The sequence below is a fragment of the Suillus paluster genome, assembly GCF_016628075.1.
Source record: "Suillus paluster strain FC165 chromosome Unknown EDB91scaffold_329, whole genome shotgun sequence".
NCBI classification, from domain to species: Eukaryota; Fungi; Basidiomycota; class Agaricomycetes; order Boletales; family Suillaceae; genus Suillus; species Suillus paluster.
The window spans coordinates 4058-21582 of NW_024537889.1; the positions used below are offsets into that span (position 1 = coordinate 4058).

General features: G+C 49.9%; 1 protein-coding gene across 1 annotated transcript; it reads right to left on the reverse strand.

The window, feature by feature from the left end:
* Positions 1-9637: 9637 nt before the first annotated feature.
* EDB91DRAFT_464219 (uncharacterized protein) lies at positions 9638-11616 on the reverse strand. Its single transcript, XM_041327348.1, has 2 exons — positions 11397-11616; positions 9638-11322 (listed from the first exon to the last, which is right to left on the reverse strand). Exons 1-2 carry the CDS (start codon positions 11435-11437, stop codon positions 9720-9722), a joined length of 1644 nt encoding a protein of 547 aa, XP_041168668.1. The 5' UTR covers positions 11438-11616; the 3' UTR covers positions 9638-9719.
* Positions 11617-17525: the final 5909 nt, after the last annotated feature.

Genomic DNA, 17525 nt, shown 5'->3' on the forward strand with positions numbered 1-17525 from the left:
ACTGATCAGCTTGTTGTTTGATGTCCTTCTGCTTACATATTACAGCTCTTTGCATAAAGGATGGCAGTGGCGTGAAATTTTCATTCAAAAATGTTGGACTTAGTGAAATTTTGCTCCTGTAGCCAGCTTGTACTACCCTTATTATCATCTTTGCAACATGTGATTTCGTAAGATCAGTCGTGACGTGAAACTTGCAGCAATCCGACTCCATGAACAGAACCGAATTCTGAGCCTTCGCGACATCCTAGATTCCTGCGGATTTTCCGAACGCACTTGGTTTCGGATTTTGAGGCTCTGGCGCGAAACCGGCGATGTCGTGAACCGTCAGCCTAGCACAGCAGTGCGTGATCGTCTGCGTGCTCTCGATCTCTAGCAGGCTCTTGTGTTTTTTAGAGGCAGGAATAGTTATAAATAGCATAATGATAATGAATTACAGGGAATGTGAGTGTAGACTCGTGACCAGCCCCAGAGTCTAATGTGAGTGTACGACGAGCAAAATTTCAACAAGTCCAACATTTCCTAATTGAACGAAAATTTCACGTCACTGCCATCCGAGCTGTAAATTGTGCTATGGAAGTATCGAGAAAGAAGAAGAAAAGAACTCCAGAGGCTCTAGAATACATCTGCCGTCACACTCGCCGACGTCGCAGAAACATATGGAGATGCTAGATTTTTAAGCCTCGTCAGGAACATAGTACAGGAGGCTACACTCACCCTCAGGCTCTCGAAGGACTGGGAGGAGAGGGTCTCTCAGAGGGGGGGCTTATAACCTCTCCTAGGATGATGACCCGCACCACTGTGGGTCTGGGTTGCAATCAGTGCAAGAAAAACAGCTACAACTGCTCGCTTAACCATCGGCTGGTCCGCACGGACTGCAAAAGAATATAACCTGCCACGCCGGTGAGTCACGTGGTTAAGTCCATGGACGCAAACAATGCTCACGCATTGGTGGGGTTCCGAGCAGGTCCAGCAGTCGCTATCTTGCCAGCAAAAGAAATCACATTTCTCAGCCTCAGCGTCACTGGCAGATATTGATGTTGCCAAAGTAGCAACAACAGCAAGGACAAAGGGGAGACGCATTGTTTGTAAGGATGCGATATGGAATCGAATAAATCTGAAGGGGACAGTAGGAAGACGGCTTGCTTTTATGTGAAGAACCTATTCACCTGAAATCTTCTTTTGAACAGATGATATCCGCATCATGATTGTACAATACCGGCAGATTGACACCTAAGATCTACGTGGTGAAGCAAGGTTGATGCCAGCACGCAGTGAAGAACCTACCCACCTGAAGTCCTCTTTTAAACAGATGATATTTGCTACAATGCCAGCAGATTGACACCTAAGATCTACGTGGTGAAGCAAAGTCAATGCCAACTCCCAGTGAAGAACCTACCCACCTGAAATCCTCTTTTGAACCTGCGTCATAATTGTACAATGCCGGCAGATTACACCTAAGATATATGCTGTGAAGCAAGGTATGAGGGACTGTATTGGACAAAATAAAATCAAAACGATAAAGTAAATAAATTGACGTGATAACTAAAACTCGAATTGATTGCATTCCCCCGATGACTGGCCATTCCCCTGATGCGCTGTTACGTCGATCGTCCAAAAAACTCTGCAAGCAAGGTTTGGTACAACATATAGATTCCTTGATAATAACTAAAGTACAAATGAATGATTGTGGTAGTACTACAAATGCGTAGTCGTGAAAATGTCATATGCGCCCAGTCATAAAGCAGTGAAGAAAGAAAGCTAAAACAATAGCGAGAATGTCGAAAGTATATCTATCGCGGTATAACGTTAGAGAAAATAAGAAAGAAAACAAGAAAAAGAAAAAAAGTGAATGTGGGTGAAAGAAGGAAAGAAAGAAACTCAGAGTCGAGCCAGCGACTACTCGCTAACCCACTCGCCCCCATTCGCAAGCCTCGCAAATACCCCCTTGCGCTCCATCAAACTCTCACAAGTCCCTGACTCGCGCACCTGCCCATCTTCAACGACAAGCGCCCGATCATATATCTTCATCACAGGCACCTTATGCGTCACCATGATAGTAGTCTTCCCAACCTTGGCAGCACGTATCGTCTCCAATATAGCTGTCTGGTTCGCACCATCCAGCGCTGAGGTACATTCGTCTAGAATGAGAATCTTGGCTGGGCGTGCGAGTGCGCGAGCGATTTGGAGGCGCTGGGCTTGACCACCCGAGACTAGAGATGCGTTCTCCCCGATGAGGGCGTCGTACCCTTGTGGTAACGACATGATGAAGTCGTGGACGTTCGCAGCACGTGCTGCCCTCTCGACGTCTGCGTCGCTCATCCCGTTATCCTCGCCTACTCGTCCGTATGCGATGTTTTCACGGATGCTGGCGTCGAAGAGGTTGGGAGATTGGCTGACGACGGCGACGTGGTCACGGAGGTGGTTGATATCTGTCGCGCGAAGGATACATCAGGGTTGGTGGGGTAAGAGAATGATACGTTGTTGAAGATGAGATCGCCTTCCGCCCTAGGGCGGAGGATACCCTGAGACTCGGAGCTGCAGGTTGTGCCTAGTTTGATGAGCTCGTGAAGATCGTGCGTGGCGGGGGCGGACTTGGCGATGCGTTGACTGAAGGACATGAGTTGGGAGCCAATGGAGACGGTGAACACGATGAGGTTGAGGACTTGGCACATTTGGAGGTATGTGTATGTGCCCTTGGCGATGAGGACAGCGCCGACGTAGAAGAGAAGCGCTTCGGCCAAGTAGATGAGAGCACTGGCTACACCATAAGAACACCCCTCGACGAATGCACCGCGTATACCAGTGGAAAGACACTGCGAAGCGGCCTTGTCGAATTGAGCCTGAAGAACAGGTTCAAGAGACATAGCGCGAATACCACGGACGTTGAGAATCGACTAGAGAACGAATCAGAGCGTCACTCATAACAATAGCAAAGATAAAACTCACCTCGTAGTACACCCTCGCAACCTCCTCACAAGCCCTCTTATTGCGCACCTCGCACTTGGCCATCAAACCCGTCTGCAGACCCATAACTCCAACAAAAACAGGCCCAATAGCCAGCCCAACAAGCATCAACTGCCACCCCCAAGCCATAGCCCAGACAAGTTCAACAGTCATCATCGCGCCAACAGCAACGATCTGGCCTAACACCACAGCGATCAGCGTACGCGCATCATCCCCATGTTTCACGATGACTTGGGTAAGCTTGGCTGCACCGTTCTCAGGACGGTCAAACCAGCTCTTGTCCTGGCTGAGAACACGGCTGAAAGCGATGTCGCGGAAACGAGTGACCCAGCGCATGGCGCTGATTTCCATAACGAAGAATTTGGAACCGAGGAAAAGCCCGTCGAGGGCTGCGATGCCGAGAACGAGTCCGCCGTAGCTGTTGATCATGCTTGCGTCTGAGCCGCCTGAGGAGGAATGAGAATATGGGTGTCATCGCTCCGCTTAGGAGGCAGATGATGAGCCCGATGAAAACGGCTGGTTTTGGGGGGATGGTGGGATATACGGCGCGGAGGATGGCGAAGAGGCCTGGGGGTGGGGAGATGTCGGATTGGTCTTGGGGTTCTTCGCCAGATGGAAGTACGACGACACTCTGTAGTGCGTCATGGTGCTTGCGTTCTCTGCGCCCTCTCCTATTCGCAGCCTCCTCAGCACTACGCCTCCTTCTCAGTCTCGAACTCCTCGTCATCTTCAACCATGGACACGGGCTCCCGTACAGGAAAGCTCGGGGTAGTGGGTGTGAACTGCAAGCTGAAACGACGACCGTCGTATGTACGAGCGGGAACCGCAACCTCGGGAATGACAATCGACATGCTGCTCGGTCTCCATAGTCGTCCAGTTGCTCCACCCTCGAACTGCGGCATTTTTTCTCTGGGTAAGGCACTAGGAGGAATGAATCGACTCATCTGCCAGTCCTTGTCTTTCTCTGCCGCAGTAGGAATAGGCGGTGGAGGTACACTCGTCTTCGTAAGTTCCGCGACGACATCGAACATCCAGTTTCCAAGTGTCACAGTGACAGGGCGCATACCACCCAGCGTAGGCGCCATGCTCATGTGTCGTTCGTGAACCGGGAGCTCATCGTCGTCATCCTCCGCTGCGAGGATCTCTGCAACTGCGTCGTATCCAGGAAGCTCGTATTCAACGTCAAGCCCCCAAGTACGAAGCATCCGGGCAAACTCATCATCCGCTTGCAGGAGGTCCGATTGGAACCCTTGCTCGACGACAGAGCCTTCTCGCATGACGCAGACAAAGTCTTGTTCTTCGATTGAGACGACGTCGTGCGTGATGATGGTGGTGGTGCGGTTTTGGCGAATAGCGGCCACGATAAGTGCGCAAGTTGGGGGGTCTAAGGCTGATGTTGCTTCATCTGAAACGAGATTACAAGATTAGGGTAAGAATATGAGAGGGAGATGGGAACTTACCAAGAATCAAGACGTCAGGGTCACGTATTCGCGCCCGCGCGATTACGAATCTCTGGCGTTGTCCACCGCTCAACTGGATGCCTTCTGCACCAGTGCCGCTTAATAGCGTCTCGTAGCCTTGATCTAGACCTAAAAGACTCGAGCATCGCAACTCTGCATGCTTCTTCTACTTCGCCTCATCAGGAACATAGTACAGGAGGCTACACTCACCCTCAGGCTCTCGAAGGACTGGGAGGAGAGGGTCTCTCAGCCGAGGGTTATAACATCTCCCCAGGGTGTTGTATGCCCGCACGTCAGGATGAGCACAAGAAAATGCCTGAGAATGTATGGTAAGTGCCGGCGAGGCGAGCACGCTACCAGGACAGTTGCCGCGAATTTGTGGCTGCTGGCATTGGGACTGTAAACCCGAGCGGAGTTTGGACCGTCAATTTCTCGACCCGAAGCTGCAGCCGTCAGAATTTCGCGGAGAACCGCACGCTTTGTGCGTGTGGAATCAGCACGTTCGGACTGGAAAATTGACGGTCCTCAGGTGCGAAATTTGCAGTCCTTTCGAATCCCGCTCGGCAACGCTTACCAGGACTCCGCACGGTGGCAAAATGTCGTGCAAGCTCTCTGTAACGCGATCGCACCCCAGGAAACGCTTCGGAAGCTCAACGAAACTATATTTTTGACCGCTCTACCTACGCCGACCGTCCCCAGAATTTTCCGTCCACAGCTCGTCCCAGACGCGACTCCTTCGAACCACCACCTCCGCCAGACGCGCCTCCTCCGCTTTTGGCAACGCTTAGGTAATCCAGTGCAGGACCGTCAATTTCCCCGCCGTGATCAGCTCTACTTCGTCTATTCTTTCTGCTTCGATCTCTATCCTCAATCAATGCCACAACCTTCTATTCCAACGTAGTAGCACCGATTGCAAAAGAAAAAAAGCTGCCACACCGGTGAGTCACGTGGTTAAGTCCGTGGACGCAAACAATACTCACGCAATTGTGGGGTTCCGAGCAGATCCAGCAGTCGCCATCATTCCAGCAAAAGTGAGGACATTTCTCAGCCTCAGCGTCACTGGCAGATATTGATGTTGCCAAAGCAGCAACAAAAGCAAGGACAAAGGGGAAACGCATTGTTTGTAAGGATGCGATATGGGATCGAATAAATCTGAAGGGGACAGTCGGAAGACGGCTTGCTTTTATGTGAAGAACCTATTCACCTGAAATCCCCTCCCGAACAGATGACATCTGCATCGTGATTGTACAATGCCGGCAGATTGACACCTAAGATCTACGTGGTGAAGCAAGGTTGATGCCAGCACGCAGTGAAGAACCTACCCACCTGAAGTCCTCTTTTGAACAGATGATATTTGCTACAATGCCAGCAGATTGACACCTAAGATCTACGTGGTGAAGCCAGGTCAATGCCAGCTCACAACAAGGACTAAGTACTGATCAGCTTGTTGTTTGTTCTCCTTCTGCTTACAGTGTATTGCATATTAAACTACATTGACTTTTCAAAACTCGCCCACGTGCGCTGCGGTAGTTGAAACAATTTCAGATTCAAGAACATCCACTCACCTCACCTCGTGATAACACTAGCTGAGGATTGTTCCCCCGATCACCATCAGTACGATACTATTTGCGTCGTGAACTCACGCGGTATACTTGTATTTTCTGAACGCTATTCGGTGCAATAAATCGTTGATATTGGAATTGGACCTAGTGATAACACTAATACAGGGTCGATAATGATACTTGATATATCTAGAACACATGCGGGAGAGTTTGACGCGATGAACATGATGGGTGTGGTGTAGCAAATGGGGAAAGTATGAACTATGCAAACAACAAAACGCAAAAACATATCTAGAAGTCTTCTTCCAAAGAGCTGGAGGACACATTGTCAGACGAAGCCTACGAGGTAGATTGTATACTCACAAAAGTTTGCTTGTTGCTTGGTCGGTCTTGGCATTCGTGTGGTTGACGTTCGCCTTTGAGTAGTCTGATACACGCTTTTCGAAGAAGTTCGTCTTTCCCTGTAGCGAGATCATGTCCATGAAGTCGAAGGGGTTGGTGGCATCGTACACCTTGTCGTTGCCCAGCGACACTAGTAAGCGATCTGCGACAAACTCGATGTACTGGCACATGAGCTTGGCATTCATGCCAATGAGACCAACAGGGAGAGCATCTGGAAAGATAATCAGCATAACAAAGACAAGATGACGGCAACGACGGACCCGTCAGGAACTCCTGCTCGATAGTGACAGCCTGAGTAATGATACACTTCACGGTGTCGGGGTGTGGCCGACGCTTGAGATGGCTAAAGAGCAGGCAAGCAAAGTCGGTGTGCATACCCTCATCACGGCTGATGAGTTCATTGGAGAACGTAAGACCAGGCATCAGACCGCGTTTCTTCAGCCAGAAGATAGACGCGAAGGAGCCAGAGAAGAAGATGCCTTCGACAGCAGCGAACGCCACCAAGCGCTCAGCGAAAGTGGAACGTTGATCGGAAATCCACTTGAGTGCCCAGTCAGCCTTACGCTTGATGCAAGGAATAGTTTCTACGGCGTCGAAAAGGTATTCGCGCTGCCGGGGATCCTTGATATAAGCGTCAATGAGGAGTGAGTAGGTCTCGGAATGAATGTTTTCCATCATGATTTGGAAGCCGTAGAAGCATCTGGCCTCGGCGGCCTGAACCTCGTTGGAGAAACGTTCGACGAGGTTTTCATTAACAATGCCATCGGATGCGGCAAAGAAGGCGAGGACATGTGAGATGAAGTGACGCTCGTTGTCATTGAGACGGTTCGTCCAGTCATGGATATCTTTTGAGAGGTCCATCTCCTCAGCAGTCCAGAAAGATGCCTCGGCTTTCTTGTACATTTGCCATATCTCGGGGCAATGTTAAAACAAAAACCGAACAGAACAGGTTGCAACACACCTCATGGTACTGAATAGGGAAAAGAACAAACCGGCGCTTAGATTCTTTGAGCAAAGGCTCTTCGCCTGAGATGGACAGTTAGGTTGGAATTCATTTCACGAATGAAATTGTGCCACTGACTTTCAGGCAAGTCAACTTCACCAACGAACTTCTTGCGAAGCTCCTCAAGGTTGTCCTCGTCTTCAGGCTCCAGGCCCTCGGCCTGCTCGGAATCTGGCGAGACAGAGCGCTTGCAATCATCAATAAGGGGAAGGGTGTCGTTTTTCGATGGTTTGGCTGGCGAATCTAGAGAGAACGCTGCGAGGGCAGCAGCAGCCTAGTGATTCAAGACATTTCAGTAGAGGAACACAGTTGGTTTTGGATTGCGCAAACCTTCTTGCTTGGTGTTGGAGCAGGGGAGGGTATACGAACAGGAGCAAGGATTGATGCCATTGAGAGCAGACGTGATATGGATAATAGAATGATATCGCAAAAGATGGAGGAGCTAGGTTGAGGAGCAAAACAGAAGTTGAATTTAAACATTTCATTACGCGACGCGTTGTTGGTTGTTGTGGACGTGGAATTATGGACGCGTTCCCACTGGCCTACGAGGTTCTATTCATAGTTAAATTTAGAACATTCTGAAACCTTCAACTTCTGAAACTACTATGTGACTACTTTGAGTGAAACAACAACTTGAGTGGCGTTATAGATAATGGGGCAAGATTATAAACCACCACAGTGGATCCACCAAGCACTGTGAATATTTGCGGAGCCTTTCAGCTATACGATATCGACTTCACCCTACCATAGCAAAGGGATTTATGTCAGGAGAGCTAATGATCACGCGCAAGGAAAGATCACAAACGACAGCAGGACAAATAGATTCATCGGTTTCCCAGACAGCCTGTGATCCGTTATTATAAGCCAACTTCGTCGGTGCCACCTGCTTATAAGTGCAGGCCATGTTCTGTGTTGAAACGTAACATAAGTGAGTAACAAAACTCCTTAGACGAACAAAAGAGGCTCACCTGCATCTTTCAGGCATGTGCTGCATACTAAAGCCGTCCTCGAAACCCATCAAGTCGGTGAGACATGCTTACATGACGTGCTTTGTGTCCTGGTGGTTGGACTGGATCCTGACTAAATCCCTGGGTCACTGAAGGTCAGTGACGAAGGTGTTGTTCGTGACATAGGTCAAGTTGAGCATCTGTGCCGTTGCTTGGTCTGTTATTCAACAAATACGTGCGGGTAGACATACACATGCTCATTAGCAGGGTCAGCGATAGCCTCGAAGTTGAGGGAACTTTTGGAGCCTTCGCCAACAATTCTCTCGTTGAGAGTAGACTGCACGTGCCAGAGCATATCCGGCAAGCGAAGCAAGAGTGAGACTGCCACTGATGGTGTTGACCTTCACGGAATAGAAGTCTAGGGCGGCGAGAGTACGATCCCCTCTTCCATCTCTGCATTTAAGCCTACCATGACTCATGTATTATGGAAAAATCATCCTGAGATCGTGATGAGTCCACAACTTATACCATGCGGCAGAGCAGGGGCGTCGTGACATTTCTGGGGTGAACTTGATACTTCAGAAACAACGCAAAAAAAAATCGGGTTATTCAATTGGCACAAGTGCGAGCATGATGGCGAATGGATGCTTGGAATGGATCCAAGCATAGCAACCTTTGACTCGGGTCCAGATGCCAGATGATAATTTACCCCCCACGAAAAACCAATCCTCCTGCATAAATTTGGCATAAATGTCATCCTGTACTTCCTCAGCGCACCTTTCTATTGCCAGAATTGTTCCCTGCCCCGTATCACCACGCTCAAGCTCTTAATCAAAAGAAATTCGTCATGAATTTGTCGTTGACGATACTGAAGGCGATGATCAGTAGCCGGCAGAAGGCTGCAGGGTGAGAGAACCTGCTATAGAACAACGCCGAGGAGCTGGATAGGATGGAATTCGAAGGTGTGCGTCCGCTTATGGTACTTCATGTGTATGGGGAGCGACCTCTACCGCGCAAGGAGGACTAGTGTGTTCGAGGAACAGGCGAGGGACTTCGTGTGGACCTGCAGGAAGAGTGGTCGATATGCGTGGATCAGTGCAAGGCCGTCAATTTCCCCGTGATCAACTTTGTGGCACTTTCCATTAATATTACGTGAATCCATCCTTCGAGCGTTAGCATTTCCTCTAGGGTATTATTGAATAGTAGTTATCATAAAAGCCGCCGTTGGTGCAAAAATTTGTGGTTGCATAGGGAGCTCTTTGATCTCGAACATGACAGAGATCAAAGTAACAGTAAGCGAAACTGGTATATGTGATGCTGATTATTTAAGTATGAACGAACAAACGGTATCCTCAAATATCTCGTACAAGATTTCTAGAGATTACAGATTCCACATTTCACTCTCCCGGCTCTTAATTCGCTGTGCTATGATCTCGAAAGCCTGTGCTGACAGTCCCATGTGGTCTAGCAACTCAAAAGAGTAATCTTTCACGACGCTCAACTTTCGCAATTCTTCTGGAACTTCCTCTGGTAATAGTGTCTTCGTTACACCATACATCTGGTCCTCAGCTTCCGTCCATGCCTTCAGGACAGTATTGCGTGGGCGAGCGAACTCGACATATCTCCAACGGTCCCCAAATGCGACGACCATGCCAATCTTGTGAAGGCTGGAGTCTCCCACAAAGGCAAAGGCCGCTTGCTGGGAGATCTGCTTCTTGATGCTTGGGAAAGGGGACACCCCACCACGAATTTTTTGTCTTGACAATTTTGGCTTGTTCTCCACCATCAGAATGACCTTCTGACGACCTAGGATGGGGGTACCGTTCTTTGAAGTGGTTACATGCTGCAAGACCTGGGCAAAATCGGGGATAACCCGCGTTTTCTTCGATTTTGCCGCTGTCCCAGGGGACAGCGCCTCGAGATTGTACTGGTGCGATAGGACGTATTGCGGTGCGATGTTGCATGCGACTGTAGCCGTATTCGAATTGGAAAACATCCAGTCCTTAATTGCGATATTCCATACCAGGTACCACGGGAACTCGTTGTTGTTACGATCACACCGAGCTGCTGTCACGGCAGCGATTAATGCGAAGTCCTTCAACATCGGGTGCTGCTGTATAACTGAGTGGTGGGAGGGCTGCTGGAGGGTCCGTTGATGAACGGTGGGGTGCTGGAGTGTTTTCTTCCTAGCACGTTGGCTACTATTTGCAAACAGGGTATCGTTATGATGTCCGATCACGGGTGGAAATGAAGGGGCCAAATCAGTACTAGGCACAGACGGTCTCACAGATGGTCCAGAAGAGACGACCCGGTGTCTGCCAGAGGATGATGCCATACCAGACCCACCGACACGAGGAGGTAGAGGTAGGAAAGGTGCTGGTGCAGCACTGGGGGACGGATGCTGCGCTCGCGCTGTAGACGAAACTGCCCTGGATTTGTGAGCACTAGGGGAGTGGAGCATGGGTTGGGTAATCGAGGAGAATGAAGGGCGACGGAATGGTGGGGGGTGATTGGACTCATTTGATGGCGGGGCTACTAGGAATGGAGCACGTGGGTGCAAAGGCCCACGATCACCAGCGCGGTAAGATGCAGTACCTGGAATGCGCGGAGGTGCCAGGTTGGCAGCGCGGTAAGATACGGCATCTGGAGTTCGCAGAGGTGCTGGATTAGTAGCTCGGTATGACGCAGCATCTGGAGTGCGTGAAGCATAGTTCCCTGGAAAGGCATACGGCATTGCTTGGCAATTGATTGTGAATGGAGGGCTTAACTTTCCTTTCCTCATCAATGGGATCAAACCTCGAGCTTTATATCGTGCTGCGCGGCCATTCGGTATGCTTGAAAGTTGACAACTGTCACAGTGGATCTGTGGTTGGCGCATTGTCCAGTGATACTCGCATCTAACTGGATGGATTCGATCATGTTTCGGTGGACACCATACATATGCGAAGAGTCCCCACTGTCCCAAAAAATCAATTGGATTAGCGCTAGCGGCTGTGGGTTGATGACACTCGTCCACAATCCACACTTGATGTGTGGCTGTGTAACGCCAACCACATACTTAAATAACGCAGACTTGCGAAGGTCTTGTCTGTCCCACATAGAATAACTCTTCCAAGAGCTAGTACTCGTTCTTGCCTCTCTATCCTGAACATGTCTTCTCTTCTTTCGAAGTCGCTTGAAGCCCTAAAGGTAGGCCTCTTCTCCTATGGTTGGTTTTTGTTCTGATAGCTTTAAGATCACGACCCCGCAGCAGACCGATGATTCCATGAGACGGCGACCCTTCAAGCTTGTCCGTCCACCAAGGCAACCTCATGTTCAGTACTACGGCTATGCCGTCTCGCCCGAGTGGCTTGTCCAGTTCACGGAGCAACATTGGCCGGGCGCATTGCCCGAGCGAAACGATATAGGCTACGAGTACATGGCCGCGACACGGGCATTTGAACTACTTCTGGATTGGTCAGGCATCTTCACTTTGGACAGCAAGGATTGCTTCAATCCCAAGGGCGGCTCTGTACCTCCAGAATGGATTGCTCTGTATGATGGTGATGAAGATGATGATGAAGCCGACGACGAACACCCGAACATTCAAATTGACACTGTTCACGTGTTTGCTCTGTGCTCGGATCAAAATGAGTCCTTTGAGGCGCGCCCTACGCAGGAAAGGGTCGATTTTATGACGAATTTGATCGGGCATACGCCGCAATGGTGGGTGAGCTGTGGGTACGCAGATTAATACAAGTAGCAACCGGGTGGAACGAAGCTCATGTACTGTTCTCATTGCACATATGTATCGGGTCTCTGCCGTGAAAGTAACCGTATTAGACCAAATATACGGAAGACGGCGAAGCGCGCCACCTTCATGGCACCTTACCCTCGGGCGGTGATAGGACAGGATAGGACGCCCATGCTCAGCCAAACTTGCGCTCCTGACCTATAGAAAAATGAAGTTTCTGTGCAGCAGAGCGGGGGCGTCATGACATCTCCGGGGAGAGCTCGATGCTGCGGAAACAACGCAAAATTGTTCGGGTTATTCAATTAGCACGATGGCGAGTAGATCATGATGGATCTAAGCAGGAACCTTGGTCTGCTGACGTAAGATAATTTACCAAGGTCATGAATTACTGAAAGGCGGCAATTTCAATGGTTTCAAACCTTTCTGAAAATAACTGTGATCTATGAATCTCCAAGTTACTCCTCGTCCCCTTGAGGGCATCACAGTCTATGATAGCGACTCGAATGTCCTCGAGCCTGAGTAAATCCAGCAAGGCAACCTCATGAGGAGTGATACTGTTGTGCGTTCAATTCAGCGCTCGGTACTACACGATAGTTACTCATGATTTACAGAGACATGCTTTCCATCAGCCTGAAAAGCCAGCGTGAAACAGGTTCTTCAAGTCCATCTTTCGCTCCCTCCCGGCGATATCCTCGTATTTATAACGGGACAAGAAGACATAGAAATCACTTGTCAGGTTATTAATGGTATGTAAGCACCAATAAGATGATCATCTCAACGACGCCAACATTGTAAATTCAATGTACCAACTTTGGGTCTTGGGTGCGCTGGATAACCTTGGCGATTTGACGCCTGTGGTGGGAAAATGTCCGAGTTCCCCAATGCCTATGGAGCCCTCCATGGCCAAGATGCTCATCAGAGATGTTGACTATTGTGTCCATGCTTTCGGTGCCAAGTATCTTCTACAGACCAAAGGAAAGGATGGAAGAGGCCGATGCGGCACGTGAAAAATTTAACGTACCAGAGAGCGACCATTTTGTTGAATGTTTTCAACCGGTGGAAGAGCCACGGGTGAGTTTGTTCATCTTGATATTACCAGCGGACGCTCATCATGACTCGTAACTTCCGTGATGACTGGGCTACACGTCATTTTCTGCATCCAAAATTGCTCCGCAAGGCTCGTGAAGTCAGGGCTCAGTTGGAGGACATCATGAAGTTCCAGAAAATGGATATTATTTCTGCAGGCACAGACTTCGACGTCGTTAGGTACCGCACAGTCGCCGAACAATTATGTCACATTGACCTTTTTCGCAGGAAAGCTATCATTGCTGGCTAGTTCCACCAATGTGCACGTGTGAAGGGTATTGGCAAGTATGTCAATATTCGTACTGGCTTGCCGACACATCTGCATCCCACGAGTGCACTGTGCGGTCTTGGTTGTACGTGACTAATCATTTTTCTCTGAGTGTCGCTGACAACGACGAAGAAACCCCTACATACGTTCTTTACCACGACTTGATCTTGACGTCCAAGGAGTACATGACACAGGTCACCGCGATTGATTCCATGTGGCTAGGTATGGCAATTCGTCTTACACATTCATCCTGGCGTAAACTAGTGATGGTTGTAGCGGAGTTCGGTTCGGTGTTCTGCTCGGTCAAATTCAAGGACTTTGATGATCGTGGAATGAGGCAACAAGCTGATCGAGCATTCTCAAGAAAAGCTGAACTGGAATCCTAAATCGTGAAGCAAAGAGAAGAGTACGTGACTGACGATCCCAAGAAACGACTTTTTTGATTGATACCCATTGTAGGAATGCACGGCGAGAGGTAGAAAAAGTTCTCGCGGTCAAGGTGTCGAGTGGAAGCGGCTCAAAAATGATCGTGCCTAGGACGCCGAGACATCTTTTGGCACAATCAATTTCATGGCTGTCTACGTTCTATATATTAAACGCAGTAGTACTCGGCACCGGCAGATCTAAGATCTCCAGCACTGAGTACTCATTGATCATTGCTGGGTGAGTGGGGTGTCTTATGCTTCCCTCACCGAATTAGTAACTAACGATATTTGTCCCAGCCGTCCGCGCCTCAGACGTTGATTATTCTAAGAGTACAATACACAATATACAACATACAAGACCTAGCTTCATATCATACCAAGAACCACGATAAATAAGACAAATTGCATAGGGAACACAGATGTAGTATGCAACGATATCCATACGAATAAACATCATGAAATGAGGAAGACTCCTACAGTATTCCCAAACCCTGCCATCGCAGCTCCGCGGATCGCAAGGAAGGGAGACACCCGCGTGAATGGAATGCGGGGGTACTCTTCTGGTACCGCAGTCGGTGAGGGTGGCTGGCTCAGGTACATTGAAGGAAGAAACGACCGCCGGATAGAGAGAGGAAGGTCATCAGTAAGGCTCGACAGAGCAGTACTTCGAGTTTTTGAGACACCAGTATCGAACAACCAGATCTCCCACCGGTCCAGAACCGCGGATGTTAGTCCACGCGATGTCGAGGAAGGTGGAAGTAGGGGTGCGCCTTTTGTGTGCGCCCGGGATACTCGGCGGACGCCTATTACTTTTTCGCCTGCAATGTCCCAGCCTCCCCGCTCGCATGCCGCACCACCCGCTCTGAGAACGGCGACATTCGACCACGTTGACGGACGTGATATTGGTGGGTCGATGCAGGTGGAATAGCCATCCTCATCGTCATCTGTTAGATGGGGTAGCACGTAGCTCTCCGAAAGGCGGCGCAGTCCTTTTTCTGAGGCTCTGCGGGAGAGAATCCCATGGCCGGAAACAGGAAACGCAGAAATGTCTGGTGCAGGCGCATTACTAGCAGAGGACAGCCTGCGAGTGGATGTCACGGAGGATGGCCCTGTAGTAGAGGCTATGCTACTACTTCGTGAGCGCCGACCCGTAGCGAGCTCCAGAATGGTCGATTGTTGTGGATTGTTCCGAGGGCACGTACACCTCCTTCCCTGCGACGTGACGTAAACCTTGTAGAAAATAACATCATTGCCAATCGAGACAGAGACCATGAAGCTGTCCATGGGTGGTTCACCACAGAACTGGCAGTTCACGACACGAGAGTTGGATATCCGTAGTTGGTCGATACCCCCATGGTTTTCCTCTAAGATGAAGATGCACTCAGAGGAACCAGCATCCCACAAGGAAATGACGCCAGCCGCTGAAGCGACGCCAATGATTATATGATCCCTGCCATCTAGCCTGACTTTACACGCGTCCACCTCGCTGACCCGGTCTACTGAGCTGCCTGCTTGCAGCGCACAGCGGATTGGCACAGTACTCCGAGCTTCGCAGACGCCGAGCACCTCCAGCGATCCATCTGCCAACACGAATGCCGCCAATATCCGGTTGTCTGAGCGAACACGAAGAAGATGACTCTGCAAGATAGGCTCGGATGAGATTGGGGAGATGAATGACGCTGACGTGTGGCTCTCCATCATCCATTGGGCAATGGCTCCATTCTCATACGCAACGACGAGGGGCTCTGGTTCAGGAGGACCAGGCGGAGGCGTGCATGGGCGAGACTGCGGTCCATTCTTCTGCGACAGCACTGATTGAAGCGGGGGCGCAAAATGCAACTCCTTAATCCCGGCCGAGATCGAGTGTGGCGCAAGGGTCGCATATGGTTTTGCGGTCCTCCCCGCAATGAACCATACCCCAATTGTCCCACATGTCGTCCCTATGGCACAATACTCTCCTGCGTCATCCAAGGCGACAGCAGCTATCCGCTCCTGCGAAAATGATGTACTGGCTGTACTCAGAAAAACGCCGCTTGTATCGACGAGGATAGGGCTTGGGTCATTAAAGTGCCATATGCTGAGCTCGTTCTGCAGTCCAACGGCAGCTATCACTTCGCAGTCTTTGCTTGATGCAAGCAGCTCGACATCGGTCGCAAAAGCGCGTGGTAGTGTCTTGAAAGAGGCTTGTCCATTCAGTGGCTTTTCACCCCCAGGAGAAGGTACATCAGCCTCTGCACGGTTCCGCTGTGCCTCGAGTAGCTCCGCATCTTTCAGCAAGTACAGCAGCAGTCCATAAAGCGTGGCGGTGGTCACGCTAATTGGCAGGACGACGAACTTAAAGAGCCAAAAGATGAGGTTAACGGGAGGTGCAAGCCCAGAGGTATGCTCGTGACCCTGTTCTACCCTTGTATCAGGCTGAAACGCGACAACGGTAGGGACTTCAAGACGAAGATGAACTAGTGGCTCTTCATCGGGATTGAGGGTCTTCCAAACACGCCAGGAGGGATCTTGCGAATCTGGGCGACGGTGAGCCGCATGCATGCGTTGCTGAGCGGTGGAAGGAATGATGAATCCTGCCTCGGTGTCACGCGCAGCAGGTCTCGTCATAACATACAATGTTGCTGTGATAGCAAGAAGCTAGGGAGACGTGAGCACATAGACATATAGAGCTCAAACTCATCTACACACCAGTAACAGGCTGATATTCGTCAACGCGCGACCCTTTAGTGATTCCTTCATATTGAGGGTGACTTGCTGCCATTTGGACGTATTTTTCTCCAATGAGGCATCGCGAGTCAAAGTAGACGCAGCAGGCGCTAAGCTCGGGTCTTGCCTCAGCAATTGATTAAGCTGAAATCGTCTACTTCAGCACCGACCCACATATGCAAGCTCACGTGAACTCACCTCCAGCCTCTGGATATCGATGCTGAGTACCGCCAAGAAGAATGTATGTGCAAGGAACCAATGTGCCACGAGAACCACCACCGCAAAGGTGCAAAATTGCCTGATTGCGCCTGCAGAAAAAAAGGCGATGACGCCAAGAATGCTGTTGTACGACACGACTTTGAGTGTATTAGAGGTACCGGCACGGCTTAGTCCCTCGGCAATGCGCTCTTTGACAGGAAGTGTGATGGACGTGCGAGTCACTGCATCCACGAGATTAAACATATTCTCTGCGCCAACGAAGATGATGACAATAGGGAGAAGGCTCCTGTGTATGATGATAAGTGTTTGTGCGACACGAGACAAAAGATGAAGCTCTACCAAGGAACCATAGTTACTTTAACCCGCAACAATGCGCATACACTCAAACTGGTGATTGTACTCGCTGCAATCTCAACGAGTGCGGTGAAGGTGAGACCGATACGGTTGTGCACGCCATTCATACGCTTCATCGACCACGAGACATATGCAAAAAATGCACCATACGCGAGGTATAGAAACGTTGAAATGGATGGAGTTCCCGTAGTCTTGGATAGGCTATGGTTGTACTGCAGACGTTAAGAGTATGCACACGATCGATGGAAAGTACTGCACATACCTCCAGCGCAATTAGGGTCGGATCCGCAGTCACTGCAAACACTTGCGCGCTCTCTGCGCTCTCTAGTGTCGAGTTCGTGATGATTTGTAGCCAAGAATCATGGCCAGCGCTCCTCAAACAATCCGACTCAGGGA